This window comes from Pinus tabuliformis, chromosome 2_1, assembly GCF_031772625.1.
Source record: "Pinus tabuliformis cultivar Carrire ecotype Pingquan chromosome 2_1, CPIR1, whole genome shotgun sequence".
NCBI classification, from domain to species: Eukaryota; Viridiplantae; Streptophyta; class Pinopsida; order Pinales; family Pinaceae; genus Pinus; species Pinus tabuliformis.
The window spans coordinates 134,583,894-134,609,517 of record NC_142299.1 but is presented as its reverse complement, the minus strand read 5'-3'; the positions used below and the strand labels follow the sequence as shown (position 1 = coordinate 134,609,517).

The 25,624-nt window shown below is 38.7% G+C and overlaps 1 protein-coding gene across 1 annotated transcript; it reads left to right on the top strand.

The window, feature by feature from the left end:
• Positions 1-10: 10 nt before the first annotated feature.
• On the top strand, positions 11-25,624 carry LOC149199132 (G2/mitotic-specific cyclin-2-like). The gene is made up of 12 exons (XM_089400472.1): positions 11-43; positions 22,180-22,309; positions 22,448-22,505; positions 22,792-23,046; positions 23,249-23,353; positions 23,448-23,537; positions 23,645-23,806; positions 23,943-24,002; positions 24,098-24,196; positions 24,382-24,560; positions 24,852-25,137; positions 25,466-25,624. Exons 1-12 carry the CDS (start codon positions 31-33, stop codon positions 25,622-25,624), a joined length of 1,596 nt encoding a protein of 531 aa, XP_089256598.1. The 5' UTR covers positions 11-30.

Genomic DNA, 25,624 nt, shown 5'->3' with positions numbered 1-25,624 from the left:
AAAAAACCCTTGTTAAACTTCTTGGTAGGGATGATGCCAGCGTGTGAGTATCCTCTTCTTCACCCTAATCATATTGCATTTTTCTTACCTTACAAAGAAGCTATCATTGCCGCATATCCATCTGTAATTCCAATATTCAGATGTGGAACTTTAGTTAGATTCCATGTATTTAAAATATAACTTTTGTCCTGTTGTGGTCACCAACAACCCCCCTCTTTGTTTAGTATTAGCAATAATATCAAGCAAAGGGGGACCCTTAATAAAAAATCTCAAAAATATTTTTGTCAAAATTTTTGTATTTAACTCCCTAAAAGCTATATCGCATCGCAAAGAGAGAGTGAAGCATTTTTCTATGCGCGTAAGTAAACTGCGATGAAGCGATGCGATATTCATCGCATCGCATATTTTGAAAGCGCCCTTAAAAGAAAAACCTAAGGAATCGCCGATGGCCGATATGCGACGTCGCATATCGCAACGTCGCATAAGCAGCACATAACGAGCAAATGAAAATGGCGATATTGCGATTTGCGACCTGCGATCTTGCAAACTGCGATTTGGCGATTTGCGATCTGCGACGATTGAGACTATTAATTGCTGCGATATGAATCACAGAAACCACTCATCGCAAAGTTTCTTCGGCATGATCTGTAAACCCAAAGTCGAGCGCTCGCCTTAAGGGAAATTAATGATTGCATGCCTGAGTATCCAAAGATGATCGTGTTGCATTTTTCGAAGAGTCAAGTCATTATGAGTGTCATGATTATGCATTCATTAGGACTTAAAGATTTCATGTCAATCTTTTCATCATATCTCTTTTCCTTTGCGTAAACTGTAAGGCAGAAACTAATATAAATCTATATGCAGGAAACATCTAAGGAAAAGGGGAAAGCGCCAATACTTGAAGAACAGAGAGGAGATGCCTTCGCAAATGGTTGTCGCATGCAGCAGAGCCGCGGATTCCAGAGTATCACTCCACAGACACTGATGAAAATAGACTATCCAAGACTCAGAGTCAAAGGCGCACAAAAGCAACATGTTTGCAAAAGATCCTGAAGCTCAGATTGGATAAAGCAAAAAGAAAAAATGCTAAAAAGGGATGATGCTTCAGAAAAGCCTGGAACAAAGAACGGAAGCAATTTTCAATACGTAAGATTGTTCAGGCAACGAAATCCCTAACTCATTGAGTCATTCGCACGGCCAGAAACCGGAATAGCAACAGCACAATCAGTTTGAAAGAAATCTGGGTTATACTAAGTATACACACAACAAATACACCCAGTCAGAGGAAGATTTTCAAAAATATATTCTAGTTTGTCAGAAGGAGGTGCCAGCTTTTGTTATTTCTACTTTTATCGCCCGAGCAAAAGGAAAAGACAACCAACCGACTCTTTCTAGGCGGACCTCACATTGCTTACAGCACTAAGGAGCAGATACATAAACGGTTAGAAATTAGATTCAATTTTTAGAAATAAAATTGCTTTAGTAAAAGGGTGGTCATTTGAAGCCGTTCCCTAAATTTGTGTAATTAAGATTAGTTAGTTAGTAGTATTTAACCCTTCTCATGGCATTTGGAGAAGGGTCCGGAAATTTGTCAAAAAACTTGTCCTCAGAACATGCACTTTTGCACCCTTGGAGGGGGTTTTTGATGAATGGATGGATCGAGATTTATTTATGTTTGCATTTTAATGTCTGCTACTGATGTTGCACTTCTGTACTCTTAGTATATGTTAGAAGTAAGTAGAGATAAATCGTTATTGCTTGAATTTTGTGAGTGAAATCAGTCATAAATGGTACTTTTATCTCTTGATTAATTTCTGCTCATATTCTTAGAGTGATATACAACTGAGTTGTTTATATGTTAATGTATGAATGTATGGGTTACCATTTGGCACTTTTGTACGGTGGAGTCATTTGTTTGTGCTTGACATATGAATAACTGATTATGCGATATGTTGTTCACAATTGTTTTGCCTAACTTCTTATGCAGAATGGTTTATCTTAATTGATTTATATTCTTATGATAGCTGAATGATCTTTATTACCAGTTATTGTATGAAATCTTTTTAGATCGCATAATGAAAGAATTATACCCCGGGTTAGTATAGATTAGATGTGCTGTTTTTGTTAGATTACAGTAGTGTAGAGTCAGTTTAGAGTTTAGAATTAAATTAGCTTAAAAATCACCTCTAAATTAGCATCATCAAAATCTACACACACACATCCTTTAGATTGGGAAGCTGGTCACATTATCCCCAGTCGGACCCGCTACACCAAACGGGCAAGGAGCCGCCAACCAGGTTCCGGACCGGGTGGGTATCCCCCTTGTTGTTGACCCGATTTCGGGGCCCTCAACATATTTGGTGCTAGAAGGAGGGCACGAACTATGAATGGCAACTAAGTCAAAATCTAAATGCCATTCTGAGAGTAAATCACCCTCATCAACTCCCCCGACTTCTCCACTACGGTTAAACCCGGAGTTAGAAGTCGCTCGAGTATCCACCGTTGCTACCTACTTTAATATATCAGACCAACTCATTATTGAACCCCCTGAAATTCAAACTTTGATTCGTAAACTCCAAGGATTCTCTATTTTTTCTCATAGGTCTGATAAATCTAACAGCAGCGTGACTTCGCAGTACAATCCTGCTCATCCTCTGACCAGATTGAAGAGTGAAAAATTTGGTATTCAACCAAGTGAACTCCCTCTCCCTACTAGGAAAAGAGCAAGGAAAGCACCACCAGAGTCTGATCGTGAGACTCTTTCATCTACTTCGTCCATTTCAACACCCTCACCGCGAAGTCAACCACCCACATCCTCATCCCAAATCACTCATCCATCTTCCACACTTCCTCTTCAATCATCAAAGATCACAATATCTTCATCTTCTCAGCATCAGGGATTATCTTCTGCACTTTCATTAACTAGCGGCTCAACGATGGCCCAGTCTCCATGGAACAATCCTGGGGCGGTTTTAATGCCTCCACCCCTGAGCCCAATACCGGCCCATCCTGAGACGTGGCTACCCAAATTCAATCCAGAAACAGGCATGCTAGCCGAAGAGCATATCAATAATTTCATGCTTTCTGTTAATATCAACGGAGTTACCAACGAGGATGCTGTCATTCGGCTTTTTCCTTATACAATGCAAGGAACAGCCGGGTCATGGTACTTTTCGTTACCTTCCGGGTCCATCACAAGTTCGGATACTTTTCAAAGTCAATTCCTCACCAAGTTTGGCGATGACAGATCTACAGCGACATTAATCAATGACCTATCTAATCTTAAAGCTGAGACTAGAGAACCCATTAAAGATTTCAATTTACGGTTCAACAAGATCCTCAACAAAATTCCCGCTGCTTCTCAACCCAGCGAGGAAGTAAGATGTGAATGGTACATCACGGCCTTACCATCAAACTTGGCTATCTTCGTAGATAGGGCAAACAAGACGACCTTAGTTGAAAACTTAACTGAGGCGTTAGCAGTAGAAAAGCGCGTAGTTGCCCTAGAAAAGAGATCTGCAATAGAAGAACGCAAATCTAAGAAAATATCTTTCAAAGAAGACACCAAGAAGAAGCAAACAAAAGATCCTTTCGATATGGAAGGATTACAAAAGGTGTTAAAGGCCATGTCCAATGAGATGATTGATATAAGAAAACAAGTAGCAGAAACTTCTTCAAAAAAGCCCTACGGATCTTTTAAAAGAAACCCGCCCATGGAGGTGAAACCACCCAATGCTGTCTCAAACGTCGAAACTGAAGAAGAAGAAGAAGAAGAAGAGAATACCACTGAAGGGCAGACCGATGATGAAGAAGTTGTGGAACTACAAGGAATGTGGGATTTCATCCTCCCACAAGAAGAGGATCAAGAAGCATTTCCGGTTAGCACACGAAGCAAAAATCAACTTGATCCTCCCCAAACTACCCCTAAACAGAAGGGCGCAAGCCCTGCAACAAAAGATAAGGTTACAACAAAGAGAACTACTGCTAAAGCGACCCAATTTAGCCCAGTCCAATCAGATCAAGCACCTCCATCAAGAACACTGATAATGTTGGATGAAATGGAGTATAACATTATCGATGACATGAAAAAGACTAGGGCTAATATCACTCTTTACGAGTTGAGCAAATTGAAACATCAACAGAAAATAATGATGAAAGAATTACATGCCGTGCCTACTACATCTTTACCTACAGCTATAGCTTCCCACAACATGGGAAGACCTCCAACCAACATGATCAATGAGATTGATCCAAACGACATTGCCTTGATTGGAGGAAGATCAAGATCTCATACTCCTCCTTTTCTTCTCACTTATGAAATTTTCAATAAAAACGTGCACAATTGCTTGGTTGATTCTGGTGCTTCAACGAATATTTTACCCAGATCAATATGTGCCAAATTGAATGTTTAGCCACAGAAATCCGCAGTGCGCATAGTTCAACTTGATCGATCTCAAGTCGAAGTGATTGGTGAACTTAACCAGGTGACCATATGATTGTCGTCTAACCCGAAAGTATGCCAGGTTATCAACATTCTAGTAGCTGATATCCCTGAATTCTATGGTTTAATTCTTAGCAGGGATTGGTCCGAAAAACTCCACGGATATTTCTCAACTGACTGGTCGCACATGTGGTTACCCTACAACAGTAAACCCAATCAAATAAAGGTTGAACGAGAGTTGCACCAAAAATACATAGTGACTGAATTGGAAGGAGAGAATGAAGCAATAGCATACAACAACAGTATCATAGGCAATTACTCAGTAGATTCTTTCCTCAGCAATTTCAATGCTCACACCTCACCTTACTTAGAAAATTCAGTTCTGCCCCAAGTTGAAATTTTTTCCCAGACTGATGATTCAAAGTGTTTTAAATTTTTAGATAACTCTGTAAATACATCTTTGTTTTGGAAATTATATTTTGATGGCTCTAAATCTAACGAGGGAGCAGGAGCAGGATGCGTTATGATTAGCCCAGACGGAAACAAGACCATGCTTACATGCAGACTTGAGTTCGATTGCACAAACAATACAGCGGAATATGAAGCCTTGGTGCAAGGCCTATACAAAGCAATCGGGATGAATGTTAAGTATCTTCAAGTCTTTGGAGATTCTGAAATTATCGTCAAACAGGTACGTAACACCATACATTGCCTGTCAAGTCATTTAAAGCACTATCAATCTTTAGTACAAGATCTGACTTCACATTTCATAGCATTCAATATTTCGTCAATCCCAAGACTCCAAAATGCGAGCGCAGACCTGTTAGCTAACGTATCCTCTAGACTTATTCCCTCCGAAGATTTTAGTCCCGATAGGTTCTCAATAGAATTAATATTTAAACCGTCCATCCCTGACAACATCACCAACTGGAGAGTATTCAACGACGACCCTGACATTTTAAATTTCCTCACTTCTGAAGGATCCTACTCAAATCAAATAATTGATGAAGACCATCATGATCACCAAGTTCAACAAAATAGCACTGATAATGCTATACCTAAATCGGTGGTTAAGTTAGAAGATTTATATGATTTGAAAAGTCGTTTTAAAAGGTCTGCCAATTCTAAATGTTGGAAATAATACTGAGAGGGGGGTTGAATCAGTATTATCAGAACTATAAAACTTTTTCAATGCTTAGAAACATATACGCTACTTTCGTTAAGAGAACCAGTGTGTACACGCAACTGTGAATAAAGAAAACAGCGTATAACTAGAAATCTTATAATTCAGTCAGTTTATCTTCAGTTAAGTGCATGAGGACATTATTCACCATATTAAGAGTAAGCAGATGCAGTAGAACAGATCACACAGAAACCATACACATGAACACCAAGATATAAGGTGGAAACCCAATGTGGGTGAAAACCACCTGCTGCAAGTTGTCTCTATCTTTCTTTAATATGAAACTTCAGTTTACAATCCTTTTGTACTGGTGCAGCCTTATAACAGTACGCAGGCTACAACCTACAGAAGGCTACAACCTTCTCTCGTTCTCCAAACTTCCTTGGAAGGTAGCTCCAACCCCCCTTTGCTCTTGTACTAGCTAAGATACTAGTACGTAGGTGCTGACCTACAATCTTCTTTCTTTCAGGTACCACCTTTCATACATTTTCAGACTGGATATTCCTGAAGCACAACATTACAATCTGTAGACCATAATTCATTCAACTTTCACAACAGATCATTGAAGCATAGAACAACCAATACTAGCATCATCAAACTTTGAATCACTGAACCACTGAACCCTGTCAATCACCAGATACCAGAACACAGAGCAGTCTACAGAACTCTGCAATAACAGTCAGATCCAACTGCAAACCCAAAAATCAAGCTTCAAGAGATATACGCTACTTCAATGAGCGAAACCCGCGTATACACGCGCTTTTACCTAAGCCAACCTGCGTACAGATCTAAAAATAAATTTTCTCAACTTGCAGCTGTACCAGACATCAGTTAGAGCCAGAACATAATATTGCGACAGTATGCAGATCTAGAAATATGCATAATCAACCATATCATAATAGTGCATTTCAAACCATTAGATCCCGATTTATCCTTAGATCTAGTCTTCCATCAACCGATGTGATTTCTCCTTAGCTCAGATCAAGCAACCCAGACCTTGCATATCAGATCTCTTTCTCTTTCAGATATTCAAGCCTTGTCAAAAGATGATTTTTCCTAATGATCTTATTCTCCTTATATAGCCTTAGGCCTTGCTCAATACCAAGAGCCAAAACCATAGTATCACAATACCATCAGCTTCAAAACTAGGGATCGACACGCCCGTCGAGACACAATGGTCCGAAACCATAGGCACAACTTCCAAGGACTAACCGCCATGGACCAAAGGTACTTTTCCACATACACGCGCTTTTGCTGAAGCCAACCTGCGTGTACATGCCACTTGGGCTTAATGAACCTGCGTGTATGAACTTCTTTGGCATGCTGTACTAGGATCTGTCTTCTGATTAAGTTGCCATCACCTGTACCAACCTCTGAGCACCTGTACCAACCTCTGAGTGAGTTGCCATCAAGGACAACACTTGAATCATAATGCCAACAATCTCCCCCTTTGGACTTGATGGCAACCACCACACCAAGTCACTCTCCCCCTTTGACATCAAGGGCAAAGGGCTGTGCTCCCCCTGAGGACATGCTGATACCTCTGCTTGGCTGTGCTGACTCATGCTCCCCTTGACAGTAGGCCAGATCTGCAAAAAGATGTTCTTCAACAAGAACCAAGACTTATACACCATAAGGAACCTTCAGAAAGACTCAATACATACACCCATCCTCCCTACCAAGAGGGGACATATCAGAAACAACTAATTATATTACATCATTCATCCCAGGCATAGTGGGGAAACCAACATAGGCCATTACATGACCTTGACACCATAAAAGAAATATCACAAAAGAGAGGCATGACATAGAGACAACAGATCTAGACCAAGACTTATGAAAGTCACCAGCAGCATCTGATAAACATCTTTTAGATCAGCAACCAGGATTTCTTTCTGAGAAACCAATAACCAAAACATCGAAATGCCAACAATTCTTTATGAGACTTTTAAGCTGCTCCCCCTGAACCTGTGCCTGCTGCACCCCTTGAAACTGTGTCTGAAGAATTCTGACATACCCATCTCAGATCTTTTAAACCAGAGTTTGCACTTGCTGTTCAGAACTCCATATACGCGATTTCTCCTGCATAGACCAGCGTATGTACGTGGATATACTTTCTGCAACATGTGTACAACATACACGCGACTTACCCCCCATAAATCTGCGTATATACGCGGATATCCCTTACGTAACTTGCGTATACCAACTTTTCTGTAGAACAGACAAGATTTAACAGCAGGATGAAGCATCAACTACTCCCAGCTTTTGTCTGAGATATTCAAAAGTTTCCCTGGGCAGTGGTTTTGTGAGAATATCAGCAACTTGTTCCTTAGAAGGAACATACTCCAACTTGACCTTCTGCTCTAGCACTTGCTCCCGAAGAAAATGGTAGCTGATTGGTATGTGCTTGGTCTTTGAGTGCATGACTGGATTCTTTGAAATGCTGATTGCACTTGTATTATCACATAAGATAGAGACTGGTGGAGTGCAAGTGATTTGAAAGTCCTGCAAGGTTTGCATCATCCAAAGAAGTTGTGTACAACAAGATGCCGCAGCCACATATTCTGATTTAGCTGTAGATAAGGCAATCGAACTCTGTTTCTTGCTGAACCAAGATACTAGTCTGGAACCCATGAAGAAATCACCACCACTTGTGCTTTTCCTATCATCCACACTTCCAGCCCAATCTGCATCTGTGTAAGCATGAAGAGTGAGATCTGTATTTCTGGGATACCATAAGCCATAGTTTTGTGTCCCTTGAAGATACTTGAAGATTCTTTTGACTGCCTCAAGATGAGTTTCCTTTGGGTTGGCTTGAAATCTTCCAACAATTCCTACTGCATGTGTAATATCTGGTCGGGTACCTGTCAAATAAAGCAAGCTCCCAATCATGGATCTATAAGTGGGTTGATGAACCGCTGCTGATCCATCATTTGCACTGAGGCTGCATCCTGTAACCATGGGTGTACATACAGGCTTTGACTCTTTCATGCCATACTTCTTCAAGATCTGCTTGAGGTATTTGGTTTGAGATAAGAAGATACCTCCTTCATTTTGTTGGATTTGCAATCCAAGAAAGTATGTCAATTCTCCAAGTAGTGACATTTCGAATTCTTTCTGCATAACCAAGGCAAAATTTTGACTCATAGTCTCTTCATTGCTGCCAAAGATAATATCATCTACATAAACAACAAGAATTAGTAATTTATTATTTTCAACTTTTATATAGAGATTGCTATCTGCTGATCCTTTTGAAAAGCCTTGTTGGTGAAGATATTTGTCCAACCGATAGTACCAAGCCCTTGGAGCTTGTTTGAGTCCATAGAGAGCCTTTTTCAGTCTGCATACAAGGTTTGGATCATTCCCAAGAATGAAACCATCTGGCTGTTCAATATATACTTCTTCTTCTAAGTCCCCATTCAGAAAGGCTGATTTCACGTCCATTTGAAATACCTTGAAGTTTTGAAAGCTTGAGAGAGCAAGGAACATTCGGATGGCCTCAAGTCTTGCCACAGGAGCAAAAGTCTCTTCAAAATCTATTCCTTCTTGCTGCGCATACCCTTTACAAACAAGTCTGGCCTTGTTTCTAATTACTTCTCCATTTTCATTTAATTTGTTCTTGAAGACCCATTTTGTTCCTATTACATTCTTATCTTTTGGTCTAGGAACTAATTCCCAAGTGTTGTTCTTTTCGATATGCTCAAGTTCTTCATCCATTGCTTTGACCCAACTTTCATCTTTGCAAGCCTCTTTAACATTTTGTGGTTCAGTGGAGGAGAGTAATGCCAAATAGCTTGAAGCTTCTGCAAGTGTCCTTCTTGTTTGTACTCCTGCTTCTTTCTGCCCCACAATCTGAGATTCTGGATGATTCTTTTGAACATATCTGGATGGAGTCTTCTCTTCTATTCTTGTCTGCTCCTCTGGTTCTTCCTGAGGTTCTTCTTCTTCATCATTCCGCCTTTGGGGGTAACCTTCATCTTCTTCAATGTCTTCATGATGAACTTGCCTAGGAATATATCCCTTCTCGTCAACCACTACATCAATGCTGTCAACAATTCTGCCAAGTCTTTTATTGTAGCACTTGTATGCTTTGCTATGTGGAGAATAACCAAGAAGAATGCCCTCATCTGCTCTTGGTTCAAGTTTGCCAAGTTGCTCATCAGTATTCTTGATATAACATTTGCTTCCAAAGATTTTGAAGTGCTTCACTGAAGGAGTCTTACCACTCCAGAGCTCATGAGGTGTTTGAGTGCTGTTTACTCGGACATTTGTTTTGTTAAGAATAATAACAGCAGCATGTGCAGCTTCACCCCAGAAGGTTGCGGGAGTACCTAATTCATCGAGCATAGCACGAGCCATTTGTTGGATAGTTCTGTTCATTCTTTCCACAACCCCATTTTGCTGAGGAGTTCTAGCTGTAGAGAATTCTCTTCTTATCCCATGTTCGTCACAGAAATCGAAAAATTCATTTGAGGTGAAATCCCCACCTCTATCAGATCTGAGGCACTTAATTTTGTGTCCTGATTCATTTTCAACCAAGGCTTTGAAGGATTTGAATTTTTCGAATGCTTCATCTTTGTGCTTCATGAGCCCTAACCAAACAAATCTGGAGAAATCATCAATGAATAATATCAGATATTCTTCTCCTCGAGGTGTCCTCTTCCTAAATGGACCACATACATCTGTATGGACTAGCTCGAGAGGCATGCTAGCTGATCCTTCCTTCTCTGGAAAGTTAGTTCTGGTTTGCTTTCCAAACTGACAAGATTTGCATATGGTATTGTTTGGAATTTTGATATCTGGAAGACCACGAACTGCCTGATATTTGCATGCTTTCCTTATTTGTGAAAAGCTTAGATGCCCCAACCTCCGATGCCATAGCCAATGTTCATCATCCTTGCTTAAGTAGCATTGTTGTCCTTCCTCAAAGATATATAGATTATTTGGAGTCCTTCTTCCTTTGATCACTGTTTTACCTGTATCAAGATCGCGAACACAACATCCATTCGATCTAAATATTACCTCAGTTCCTTGATCGCACATCTGACTGACACTTAGAAGATTATGCTTCAATCCATCAACATATAACACATTTCCTGCTTTGACCTTCTCTTTCAATGGAGCAACACCTTTTCCTTTTATGGCTGCAGAGATATCGTTCCCAAAAGAAACTTTCTTCCCTTTTTCTAATGTGGTATATGACTCAAGCTTTTCTTTGTCCCCTGTCATATGCTTCGAGCATCCGCTGTCAATGTACCATAGACTTTCTTGACCTTCTGCATAAAAGGCTATCCCACATCTTTCTGGTTGTGATTCTCTTATTCTCCATGTTCTAACATTTGAGGTTTGTTCCTTCTGAGTTGTCTTCCGGAATTTGCTCCTGCATTCAAAGTCTTCATGACCAAAGTTATTACAAATAGAACATTCGACTTCATTTTCAAGAACCGAAAAGTTGTTATAGGTCCTTTTTGTCATCCCTGTCATACTTCTTTGTTTTTGAGCTTCCCTAGTCATGATTGTTTTATATGCAACACATTGAGCTGCTTTGTGACCAAAATTATGGCAAGAAAAGCATTGTCCATTGAAGAAGCTTCTGCGGTTATTGAATCTACCTGCCAACTGATTGTAATTTCTATTTTCATCTATTCTTGAACCAAACTGAGAAGATTTTACCTGTGGCTGGTTGTAGCTTTTGTTCACCCTTAAGATGGATTGCCCTTGATAGTTTCTGTTTGTATTTTGTCCCTGCTTTACCTGATTATCTTCATTGTTCTTCTGCTCATTTCTTCTTGCCGCATCAAGATAACTTTTTGAGGTGGATGCTTGAGAGGTCTCTCCATTGTAACCCAAACCTGTCTTGTTTAGAGGAGACCGCTGCACATTGATAATCTTATCCAAAGTTTCAGATCCTTTGACAAACTTAAGATTAATAGCTTTTGTTTTCTCAATTTCTTTTCTGAGACCAACAATTTCACCTTCTAGTTTTTCAAGATGTTTTTCTTTTTCATCAATTTGAAATTGTAGAGTATCAATAATCACATTCTTTTCTTCTATACATCTCTTGAGTCTAGTAATTTCATCATAGAGGTTATTCACATCTACAGCATCCTCATAATCATCATCTTCAAATGCCATTAACAACTTATATTTATTACCTTGTTCATCTTCATCACTGTTTGATAAACCATCACTATCTTCATGGGTGTAGTAGCTTTTCTTATTTGAACTTTGTTTCTTGTTCCATCTAGCAGGTTCCTTTCCTTTATCCTTATAAGAACATTTTGCAGCATAATGACCTACTCTTCCACAAGCAAAGCATTTGAAAGGTAGCTTACCTCTAAACCTTCCAGAACCCCTTTGAATATTTCTGACAAAATTTGATTCTTCTTCCTCTTCCTCTGGAACATTGCTTGCTTCATAGTAATCTTCTTTGCCTGATGCCTTAAAAGAAGCTTCCCTTCTGTCTGATGGACCTCCCTTTCTCATTTCATAAGCAGTTAGAATTCCATGTAGCTGAGACATAGTGAGAACACGAATATTTTCCTTTTCTTCTATTGCAGATACTTTAGATTCAAACTTGGGGGATAATGATCTTAGAATCTTTTGAACTACTATAGCCTCTTTTATTTCTTCACCCAAATTTTTCATACAATTAACAATCTCATCTACCCGAAGAAAATAATTAGCCACACTTTCATCATTATACATCTTGAGAGTCTCATATTGAATCCTGAGAGTTTGAAGTTTAGCTTGTTTTACCTGTTCATCTCCTTCATAGCTCGTGATCATTTTGTCCCATATCTCTTTTGCTGATTTGAAGTGCATTACCTTCATGAATTCTGTTTGGGATATACTTCCTAATAGAGTACTGACTGCTTTTGCATTTGTTTCATACTTCGTTTTCTCAGCTGGATCTGTAGGAGTCGCTGAAGGAAAAGCATAGCCTGTTTCTACAATGTCCCAAACTTCTGTACCAAGAGATTGAAGATATGCAGTAACTCTTACCTTCCAATAATTGAAGTTTGTCCCATCGAAAACGGGTGGCCTGATTGATGCTTCTCTCTCGTAGTTGCTCATGATGAACGATCTACCTTCAAGCGATCAAGCTTCTCTGAAGGACCTGCTCTGATACCAATTGTTGGAAATAATACTGAGAGGGGGGGTGAATCAGTATTATCAGAACTATAAAACTTTTTCAATGCTTAGAAACATATACGCTACTTTCGTTAAGAGAACCAACGTGTACACGCAACTGTGAATAAATAAAACAACGTATAACTAGAAATCTTATAATTCAGTCAGTTTATCTTCAGTTAAGTGCATGAGGACATTATTCACCATATTAAGAGTAAGCAGATGCAGTAGAACAGATCACACAGAAACCATACACATGAACACCAAGATATAAGGTGGAAACCCAATGTGGGTGAAAACCACCTGCTGCAAGTTGTCTCTATCTTTCTTTAATATGAAACTTCAGTTTACAATCCTTTTGTACTGGTGCAGCCCTATACCAGTACGCATGCTACAACCTGCAGAAGGCTACAACCTTCTCTCGTTCTCCAAACTTCCTTGGAAGGGAGCTCCAACCCCCCTTTGCTCTTGTACTAGCTAAGATACTAGTACGTAGGTGCTGACCTACAATCTTCTTTCTTTCAGGTACCACCTTTCATACATTTTCAGACTGGATATTCCTGAAGCACAACATTACAATCTGTAGACCATAATTCATTCAACTTTCACAACAGATCATTGAAGCATAAAACAACCAATACTAGCATCATCAAACTTTGAATCACTGAACCACTGAACCCTGTCAATCACCAGATACCAGAACACAGAGCAGTCTACAGAACTCTGCAATAACAGTCAGATCCAACTGCAAACCCAAAAATCAAGCTTCAAGAGATATACGCTACTTCAATGAGCGAAACCCGCGTATACACGCGCTTTTACCTAAGCCAACCTGCGTACAGATCTAAAAATAAATTTTCTCAACTTGCAGCTGTACCAGACATCAGTTAGAGCCAGAACATAATATTGCGACAGTATGCAGATCTAGAAATATGCATAATCAACCATATCATAATAGTTCATTTCAAACCATTAGATCCCGATTTATCCTTAGATCTAGTCTTCCATCAACCGATGTGATTTCTCCTTAGCTCAGATCAAGCAACCCAGACCTTGCATATCAGATCTCTTTCTCTTTCAGATATTCAAGCCTTGTCAAAAGATGATTTTGCCTAATGATCTTCTTCTCCTTATATAGCCTTAGGCCTTGCTCAATACCAAGAGCCAAAACCATAGTATCACAATACCATCAGCTTCAAAACTAGGGATCGACACGCCCGTCGAGACACAATGGTCCGAAACCATAGGCACAACTTCCAAGGACTAACCGCCATGGACCAAAGGTACTTTTCCACATACACGCGCTTTTGCTGAAGCCAACCTGCGTGTACACGCCACTTGGGCTTAATGAACCTGTGTGTATGAACTTCTTTGGCATGCTGTACTAGGATCTGTCTTCTGATTAAGTTGCCATCACCTGTACCAACCTCTGAGTGAGTTGCCATCAAGGACAACACTTGAATCATAATGCCAACACTAAACTCTACAGTTCAACTATGAACTATGATATAGTGAACCTAGGAACCGATCAGAAACCGCAAAACGTTAATCTAGGCCACGGCTAGCCCCTGAAGAAAAATCAGCATATATCCGTCTTCTGAGACAATACAAAAACGTTTTTGCATGGAATTACGATGAGCTGAAGACATATAACACTTCTATCATTCAACACACTATCCCTATGATTGACAATGAAAAACTTGTCCAGTAGAAGCTCAGAAAAATTCACCCCAACTTAGAAAATCAGATAAAGACTGAGCTAAATAAATTGTTGAGAGCCAGAATAATTTTCCCTGTCAGACACTCCAAATGGGTATCCAATATGGTGCCCGTTAGAAAGAAAAACGGAGATATCAGGATCTGTATTGATTTCCAGAATCTCAACAAAGCCTGTCAGAAAGATAACTTTCCCCTCCCACCTATGGAGCAAATACTACAGGCAGTAGCAGGCTCAGAATTAATGTCTTTCCTGGATGGATTTTCAGGATACAATCAAGTACTGGTACATCCCGATGATCAGTTAAAAACCACATTTCGAACCAAATGGGTCACATATGCATATCGGAAGATGCCATTTGGTCTGATCAACGCCGGCGCTACCTTTCAGAGAGCCATGGACATCGCGTTTAAAGGTTTAGTCAATAAATCGGTAGTGATTTACCTGGATGATATAACAGTGTACTCCAAGAAGCGAAGCGAACATCTCAAAGATTTGAAACAAATATTTCAAAGATGCTTAAGGTATGGAATTTCACTTAACCCAAAGAAATCCTTTTTCACATTAAGTGGAGGGAAATTGCTCGGATTCATAGTGTCGAAATCTGGTATTCACATTGAACCTGACAGAATCAAAGAAATTTCTGAAATATCCATTCCCCATAACAAGAAGGCCATGCAATCTTTCCTTGGACAAATCAATTTTGTAAAAAGGTTTGTCGCGGATTTTTCATGTATTATTTCTCCTTTACAAAATATGATAAAAAAGAATTCAAATTTTAAATGGGGCCTAGATGAGCACGAAGCATTCAACTTGATCAAACAAGCTATCATCAACGCTCCATCTTTAGCTACCCCAAATTTTTCAGAACCCTTTATCTTATATACTTTTGCCTCAGAAAAATCTTATGCCGCGATTTTAACTCAAGCAAATCAAGAGAAGGCGGAAGCTCCAATCGCATTCTTTAGCTCGAACTTACAAGGTGTTGAGCTCAATTATTCAGACGTGGAGAAATAAACATATGTTGTTTTCAAAGCGATCAAATATTTCAGACCTTTCTTACTTAAAGCCCATACCAAAGTCGTCGTACCCTTTCCAGCGGTAAGAAACTTGTTGGTACAGAAGGACGTGGGCGAAAAGAGGGCGAATTGGATTACCGCTTTACAAGAATACGATCTTGAGATCAAACCAACAAACATCGTAAGAGGTCAAGGCTTCTGCAAGATGTTAGCTGGAGCATCGCAAATTCCTGAGAACTCATCTGAAGAGGTACATACATATGAGGTAAGCCTAAATGGCGCAGAATCATTATATGCAGACACCATTTATTATCTTAAGAATGGGTATGCTCCATCACACCTGGATCACACCAAGAAAAGAGCTCTGAGATTGAAAGTTAAACAATACCAGCTCATAAATGATGTTCTGTTTAAAAGGAATTAAGATTCTGTACTTCTTAGGTGTCTTGAGAAAACTGAAGCCGAAAAGGTTTTGCAGGAACTCCACGATGGACCAGCAGGTGGACACTACGCTGGAGAGACTACTGCACATAAGATCTTACGTGCAGGATATTATTGGCCCACGCTGTTCAAAGACTCATACAAGTACGTAAGGAAATGCCAAATCTGCCAGACTGCTGCAGGGAAACAAAGGAAATCGTCCATGCCACTACAGCTGGTTAACATTGAGCAACCATTCAGCCAATGGGGCTTGGACATAATAGGTGAGATCGTTCCTCACTCTTCTAAGCAGCATAGGTATATCCTCACGGAAACAAATTATTTTACTAAATGGGTAGAAGCAGTTCCTCTCAAGACAGTTAATTCTGAAAACATTATTGAATTCATAGATCAGTTTATCATCACTAGGTTTGGGTTGCCAACGGCCTTAATGTTTTACAATGCATCATAATTTTCTGGAAATGCAATGACTGAGTTTGTACTTAAAAGAGGGTTCAAACTGAAGTATTCTGCCAATTACTATCCGCAAGGTAATGGGTTGGCTGAATCAACAAACAAAAACCTAATCAGGATTATTAAAAGAACAGTTGACCAAAACCAAAAGAATTGGCACAAAGCGCTGGTTAATGCTTTATGGGCAGACAGAATTACGAAGAAAGCTTCGATCGACACTTCTCCCTTTAATTTAGTTTATGGGAAAGAAGTGGTTCTTCCTACTCACTTAGTCATTCCCTCTTTGTCTTTAGTACAACACATCGATGAGGTGTCTACTTCCTCTTTGCAATTGAGACAAATGGAGATAATCAAACTAGAAGAACAATGATAACAAGCTAAGAAAACCCATGCTCACCACCAAGCGCTAATAAAATCCTCTTTTGACTCAAACATCATAACCAGAAAGAACTTTCAGATGGGAGATTTAGTTTTGAAATGGGATAAGGCTCATGAAGAAAAGGGCAAGCATAGAAAATTTCAGAAGCTGTGGCTTGGTCCTTTTCAGATTGTAGAAGTCATAGGCCCATCGACATTTATGTTGTAGGATTTGGCAGGTAGAAGGGATTCTTTGCCTGTAAATGGACAGATTCTTAAAATGTATTTTCCATAAGAAGATCATTCTTCTATTTTTGTAGGATAGTTTTAGTTTGTTTTTATTTTGTTTTTCTCTTTCTTATAAATAAAATTAGTTGTAAGTGATCATTGAAAAGGATTCATGAAAGAGCACACTAACTCCCTATCAGAATTTGATTTCACTTGTACAAATAGCAAAGCTTTTCGAAAAATCTGATTTTTATTATTGACAAATAGAGTTATCTTTATCCTGAATATGATATTAGTTTCAACCTCTCAAAAGACTTTCATGAAAGCAACCTTTGGTAAAAAAATTGTTTTATGTCAGCACAATGAAAGGTATCATCAATAATAAAATAAATATTCTCTGTAAAGCTATTGTTTTCAAACTCTATTATTGTCGTCCAGAGCTTTCTTAAGGAAAAACAATGACTTCCTCCCTGCAAAAGGAAACTGCAGCATTCAAAGAAACTATCCGAGAAAACACTATATCTCAAAGAATAAGAGGTCTCATCACGAGCCGGCTTATCATGATCACAGATATTATAACTTGCTGACTTTGCCAATACTGTCTATCAAAATAGGGCAACGACTCAAGATTGTTGCAATCAAAATACAAGGGGTCTCATCACGAGCCAGCTTGTTCAGCAAAAGTGTAAATCAAGTGAATGACTGTGTCATAATTTGGCCACCAAACCAAGACATTGTTCTTTAGAGAATAAAAAAGGAAAAAGTGTCAAAAAGGATTTTTCTCTGAAATGTTGTAAATAACATTAAGCAGGAAAAAGGATCATTGCTGGATAATATGGTAACCCTGTCGAGGCTATGGACGCTTGCGGGCAGCAGAGGCTCTACCTACGACAAATGAGCATATTTTAAAGCCAGTACGCAGAGAAGACTTTATTTTATCTTTAAAAAAGGACCGAGTAATGTCTGGTATGAATGCAAGAACTAAGCCTTAGGAAGCAGACAATTGGAATAAAAGAAAGGTTGAGACAAAGTATCATTGACAGGATGAGGGGTAATCTACTCTATCTGTCCATAACAAAATTTAGACATAAGAAAAAATTTTCTGTTTCGGAAGTGGAAATGTCAATAGAAAAGCAGAGATAACTGGTTCTTCACAGTGAATCACCATTGTTGTGGTCACCAAAAACCCCCCTCTTTGTTTAGTATTAGCAATAATATCAAGCAAAGGGGGACCCTTAACAAAAAATCTCAAAAATATTTTTGTCAAAATTTTTGTATTTAACTCCCTAAAAGCTATATCGCATCGCAAAGAGAGAGTGAAGCGTTTTTCTATGCGCGTAAGTAAACTGCGATGAAGCGATGTGATATTCATCGCATCGCATATTTTGAAAGCGCCCTTAAAAGAAAAACCTAAGGAATCGCCGATGGCCGAGATGCGACGATGCATATCGCAACGTCGCATAAGCAGCACATAACGAGCAAATGAAAATGGCAATATTGCGATTTGCGACCTGCGATCTTGCAAACTGCGATTTGGCGATTTGCGATCTGCGACGATTGAGACTATTAATTGCTACGATATGAATCACAGAAACCACTCATCGCAAAGTTTCTTCGGCATGATCTGTAAACCCAAAGTCGAGCGCTCGCCGTAAGGGAAATTAATGATTGCATGCTTGAGTATCCAAAGATGATTGTGTTGCGTTTTTCGAAGAGTCAAGTCATTATGAGTGTCATGATTATGCATTCATTAGGACTTAAAGCTTTCATGTCAATATTTTCGTCATATCTCTTTTCCTTTGCGTAAACTGTAAGGCAGCAACTAATATAAATCTATATGCAGGAAACATCTAAGGAAAAGGGGAAAGTGCCAATACTTGAAGAACAGAGAGGAGATGCCTTCGCAAATGGTTGTCGCATGCAGCAGAGCCGCGGATTCCAGAGTATCACTCCACAGACACTGATGAAAATAGACTATCCAAGACTCAGAGTCAAAGGCGCACAAAAGCAACATGTTTGCAAAAGATCCTGAAGCTCAGATTGGATAAAGCAAAAAGCAAAAACGCTAAAAAGGGATGATGCTTCAGAAAAGCCTGGAACAAAGAACGGAAGCAATTTTCAATACGCAAGATTGTTCAGGCAACGAAATCCCTAACTCATTGAGTCATTCGCACGGCCGGAAACCGGAATAGCAACAGCACAATCAGTATGAAAGAAATCTGGGTTATACTAAGTATACACACAGCAAATACACCCAGTTAGAGGAAGATTTTCAAAAATATCTTCTAGTTTGTCAGAAGGAGGTGCCAGCTTTTGTTATTTCTACTTTTATCGCTCGAGCAAAAGGAAAAGGAAACCAACCGACTCTTTCCAGGCGGACCTCACATTGCTTACAGCACTAAGGAGCAGATACAGAAACGGTTAGAAATTAGATTCAATTTTTAGAAATAAAATTGCTTTAGTAAAAGGGCGGTCATTTGAAGCCGTTCCCTAAATTTGTGTAATTAAGATTAGTTAGTTAGTAGTATTTAACCCTTCTCATGGAATTTGGAGAAGGGTCCGGAAATTTGTCAAAAAACTTGTCCTCAGAACATGCACTTTTGCACCCTCGGAGGGGGTTTTTGATGAATGGATGGATCAAGATTTATTTATGTTTGCATTTTAATGTCTGCTACTGATGTTGCACTTCTGTACTCTTAGTAGATGTTAGAAGTAAGTAGAGATAAATCGTTATTGCTTGAAGTTTGTGAGTGAAATCAGTCATAAATGGTACTTTTATCTCTTGATTAATTTTTGCTCATAATCTTAGAGTGATATACAGCTGAGTTGTTTATATGTTAATGTATGAATGTATGGGTTACCATTTGGCACTTTTGTACGGTGGAGTCATTTGTTTGTGCTTGACATATGAATAACTGATTATGCGATATGCTGTTCACAACTGTTTTGCCTAACTTCTTATGCAGAATGGTTTATCTTAATTGATTTATATTCTTATGATAGCTGAATGATCTTTATTACCAGTTATTGTATGAAATCTTTTTAGATCGCATAATGAAAGAATTCTACCCCGGGTTAGTATAGATTAGATGTGCTATTTTTGTTAGATTACAGTAGTATAGAGTCAGTTTGGAGTTTAGAATTAAATTAGCTTAAAAATCACCTCTAAATTAGCATCATCAAAATCTACACACACACACACATCCTTTAGATTGGGAAGCTGGTCCCATTATCCCCAGTCGGACCCGCTACACCAAACGGGCAAGGAGCCGCCAACCAGGTTCCGGACCGGGTGGGTATCCCCCTTGTTGTTGACCCAATTTCGGGGCCCTCAACATGTCCAAAGGCGATGATTCTTACAAGGTTCTATCCTTGTTTTCAGCAATTCATTATTTTTTCTTGGTAGACCTTAAAAAGATTTTGAATGGATCAATATTCATCATGTTGCGTAGTTGCATAATATGTTTCTGATTACTGTCATCATGGAAAATGGGAAATAATGCACATAAACCAAAATAAACAAAGAAATAGTTACACCCTCATCTGGGATGTATGGCATTGATAAATAATTCTTTTCACAGTGTTGTGCTTCGTTTAATAAAACAGGAGTACAAAATGGTACCTCATATTTTGGCAATATTTTTGTATGCAAATCTCACACTACGCTTCCTGCTGTACTCTTTATTTAAATAGTTTTCTGCAGCTCTCACCAACATGGGGAATGCAATTATTAAAGTAATTTTTGTTCAGTGGTGTATTTTTTTCTTGTTGGAAATAATGTAAGCCAGTTTCTTCCTTGTCTTTGTATATTTGTCTGTTATTTTCCTTCACGACTAGCTCATGCCTGACTGATGATTTTTTGGAGTATCCCTCTTAGTTTGCCTGAAATTATTTTCTGGTTGTTCCTACACTAGATTCAAATATATCCACGAAGTGTCTAATAAGATCTACAATTGAAAATCAAGAAGTTGTTGGTCATTTTGGAAGATTGACATTTTCGTGTTGAAATTATATGGAAACTATAATATGAAAGTACTTTGACTAGAACTTGGAATAGCATATTAGAAATGAAAAGTATACGAGAAGTTTCCTCTTCAGCCTAAGATGCTGACATATATTAATGAGAAAAATGTTTGTTGGCATAAAGGAGTTTCTACATGAGCTCTTAATCCATATTCATTTCCTTTTTGATGAGGATGCAGAATTTGTTGGCAATCCCTAGCTTTGTACATGATAATAAGTTGATGATCACAAAGATCTTGGGATCACGAGTAGCTCATTCATAACTGATATAATCAGCTGAGAGTACTCCGCTGAAAACAGTAGCAGCGATCAAGTCAATACACAGTAGAATATCCTACTATCACGTGAAGGAAAGAATCAGAAACAGAATAGATGCACATTTCATGAATCTTGCCTATAAGCATCTTCTAACAGGGTTTTGCCAATTCCAAATTCTAGATGATTACTATTGCAGGTTAACAACTTCTTTATCAGTTTGTCATGCTAAGATGTCTTTACATAAAGTAGCAATCCTATGGATCTGACTTTGGGTCAATCCTAGTGCAGCTTTTCTTAGGATCCAGGTTTGTAACCATAGACAATGGTTCTATTTTACTGCAGATTTGATTACAATATTTTTTTTATAATAATGTATTAAAAGAAAAGAGGGAGTGCTGTGGCTATATTCGTACAACCCAATACAACATTTTTGTATGCCACTCTTCATCCTATCCTTGGGTTAGGGTTGGGATGATGGGTTGAACTAGCTTTCATTCTTGATTTCCTGTGCTTAATAGTGCACAGGATTTTGAACTCCTTAACAAATTGCTTGCAAATTAAAATACACTGGAAAAACATAGTACATACCTATGCATTTTCCTATGAACCCAAGGTGTTGCCATATTTTGCTAGCAGGGATTGAGATCCCCTAGCTTTATTTTTGTCTGCTTCTTTTTCCTGCAACACCTTCTCCAACTTTTGTCCTCTTGTAAGTGGTGGAGACTCGGAGAGTTGGATGGGTCTGCTTCTAATGTTTTTGGCTGTCAGTAATTGATATAGGAAATATCTGCCTGGCTAATCCAAGCCTAGATGCAGAGAATATGAAGGGTTGAAGCCCATGTTTTGAAGACCCATAGAAAAACTGCATTTTAAGCTGATTTTTTAGTTTGTTTTTCCATGAAATCATGTGCGCGCAAAATGGCAGGCCTTGCAATGGTTGCACCCAATCAAAAAGCACAGCAAGGCAACAATAATAGGAAGGCGTTAGGAGACATTGGCAATGTGGTGGGAGCTCGGAACCCCAAATGCAATATCAACAAAGATGTGGTGATGGAGTATGTTGTTTTATGTTATTTATTATCCTTTAGATGTATAAATTGAATCAATCTGCTGCTGGGTTTTTGTTTCTTTCTATTTGGTGGCCTCTGCTTCTAATGTCAAGTCCTACACTATTGGATTGACTACTGTTTCAGGAGGTCTAGAGTAAACTTGGTTGTCAATGCCAACAAGGGAGCCAATCCCAGCACTCAGGTAAGTTTAATCAGAGTCAATTAAGCAAGCTGAATTATTGTTTTTTTGTAAAGAACTGGGTCTACCGTTTATAAAGGACAATCTCCTGGGGAATTGAACTAGCAACCAGGCAAAACCTCTGTGTTCAGCCACCTGCTTTTTCGATCTTCCTGCCTAGTATTCTGTTTTTCTGGGCATGTTTAATTTGTTGCTCTTTGTTTTCATTTCACGGGACTCATTCTGTTCTCTATTTTCTGTGAGCCCAAGCATGGAATCTCACTCTTTAATTTTCCCATTTTGATTCCAGCAATTCCAAGCAGATGATATTGTTGTTAAGGCAGGAGCCAAAGCAGAGGCAAAGGCAGTCCGGGGAAACAAACAGAGGCGGATTGTCAGAAGGAAGGCTGAGAATGACACTGCTAGAAAGAAGGATAATGTAGTTTCTATCGGTGATAGCGTAGACTCAAGTGCACAAGATGGGGGATTACAAACATCTAGCCAACTCAAAGCAATGAAACCCATAGCACAGTCACAGACTGCGGTGCTAACAGCTCGAAGTGAGGTCTGTCTTATTGATTAAGTTTATTAGTTTTCTGATACTTTTCTTGTTTTATGTACTGGCTCAAATCCAAATATATATCAGCCAAAGGTACCCACATCCACGCCCAATTACTAAGAGGTTTTATAGTTGTAAGATTGATTTTTGTTTATCTATTATGTAGTTTGGATAAAAATGATTAATAATTTTGATGGGGGTATTTCAGGACGCTCAAGAGGTTCTCCCTAGCATTGATGATGGAGACCTCGGAAACCAATTGGCAGTTGTGGAATATGTTGGAGACATATACAAGTCCTATCAGAAGATTGAGGTATGTTTCTCTATCAATGATTGGAGATTTGTGTGAATGTGAAGGTAAATTTTTAATTTTCATTTAGTAATCATTGGCAGTCCCGTATGTCCAGAACATGAGCCGTGTACCTCTAGATTATATGAAAAGGCAGGATGAAATCAATGAGACAATGAGGGCAACCCTGATTGATTGGTTTATACAGGTGAAAATTAGTTCCTATCCCAACTTCGTTTGCTGCCAATGTTGGATCTAGAAGAACTTTATGTGGGCAATTTCTTAGGCTTTACCTCGAAATATTAAATTTTGCAGGTGCATCACAAATGTGAACTAATGCCAGAAACATTTTATCTCACTGTAAACATTATGGATAGATACCTTTCTATTTATATTGCTAGGAAGTGGGAATTACAATTAGTGGGTATCGCTGCGATGTTTATAGCTTGCAAATTTCAAGATACCTGCACTCCTCAGGTAGGATGACTTACTGACATCCATAAGCATGACTGTAAGGAAACCTTTTGCATATATCTAATTGATATAATTGATAGAATACCTGGTTGGCTGTTGAATATTGACATAAGAAGAATCAATTCATATTTGGTTACAGGTCAATGAATTGATCTGCATCTCAGGATACCAATACACATCCAAAATGATAGTAGCCATGGTAATTATCTCTAGCTGATATCTTTCTGTTTCATTTAATTACAATAGATTTTAAAGATTCAGTGTGAGTGATACATTGATAATGATACTTGGCAGGAGCATACAATATTAAATCGATTGGAATTCAATCTTACCGTTCCCACTCCATATGTATTCCTTGTCAGGTTTCTCAAGGCAGCTGGTCCTGACAGAGTGGTAAAGTGATGAACTCCACTGTTTCTTTTGTATTGTCAGAATAATCTTCTGATGTATTGATCAAATTGACTTTCAAAATGCTTCTGGAAAATTGAGATTTTGGTTTAAATGTCTTTTCTTCATTGTATTTCCTAATAATCCTCTCCTTTACTGTTAAAAATTAAATGTATTATCGCATGGTTCAGATAGAAAATCTAGCATTTTACTTGGTTGAGTTGTGTTTGCTTCATTACAAAATGATCAAATACAGTCCATCAATCCTTGCTGCTGCTGCTGTCTACACTGCTCAATGCAGTTTGAAGAAGGATCCATGTTGGAGTAAAACACTTGCTCTTCACACACGCTACTCAAAAGAAGATCTCAAGTAAGTCTTATAGTTCTCAAGGCACCATGCTTTTAATGAGTTTAACCTTCCAAAGGATACTTACTCCTAAATATCTTAGGAATTTCCATGAATTACGCAATCTGTAGATTATATATCCAAAACCTAGTGGACCTGCTACAACACTAATTTACTGGCAACCTGTCTGAAATTGTATCTAATTCTACATATGGGAAAGATTGACAAATGTGCACATCAAACTGTCTGGGGTGTGTGCACATTTAGTTAACCCTGTACGTTGTTAAGGAATAAAATTTGATTTACTTGTTCCAGGGAATGTGCAAACTTCATTGTTGACTTCCACTTAAGTGCAGGAAGAAATGAGCTGAGATATGTTCATGAGAAGTATTCAGATCCATGTCATGGCTATGTTGCTTTTTTATGCCTTTCCAGCTTACCCAATGATGACAGTTTCACCACCAGCAATGACGCTATAATTTGTATTAATGATAACATCGACTCAAGTGCACAAGAAGGGGGATTAGAAAGACCTAGCCAACTGAAAGCCAGGAAACACACTGCACCATCATTGACTACAATGCTAACATCTCAAAGTGAGGTTTGTGTCACTCTCTTATACTTTTCTTGTTCTTGTTCAACAAATATACACAAACCAAAGATTGCAATGCTAACATCTCAAAGTGAGGTCTGTGTCACTCTCCTATACTTTTCTTGTTCTTGTTCAACAAATATACACAAACCAAAGAGTATCCATGTCCACTCCAAATTACTAGCAAGTTTTATAACCTTAAGATAACTTTGTCTTTAGTCATGTTGTAAGTTGGATGAAAATGATTAGTTATCTTGATAGCCTCAAGTTAGTGTTGTGTTTATTTATGATGTAAGTCGGCTGAAAATGATTAATAATCTTGATGAATGTATTTCAGGATGCATTCAGGGATTCCCATCAGGTGCTTCCTAGCATTGATGATGGAAACATTAAAAACCAATTGGCAGTTTTTGAATACATTGAAGATATATACAAATTCTACAGGACAATTGAGGTATGTTTCTCTGTCAATGATTTCAATTTCTTGTTAGGGTGA

What these genes read in the sequence shown, in the direction of transcription:
- LOC149199132 (XM_089400472.1), top strand. An exon ending in GAGCCAATCCCAGCACTCAG is followed by an intron (nt 22,506 to 22,791) that starts GTAAGTTTAATC and finishes TTTTGATTCCAG; the next exon opens with CAATTCCAAGCAGATGATAT. An exon ending in AGTCCTATCAGAAGATTGAG is followed by an intron (nt 23,354 to 23,447) that starts GTATGTTTCTCT and finishes CCGTATGTCCAG; the next exon opens with AACATGAGCCGTGTACCTCT.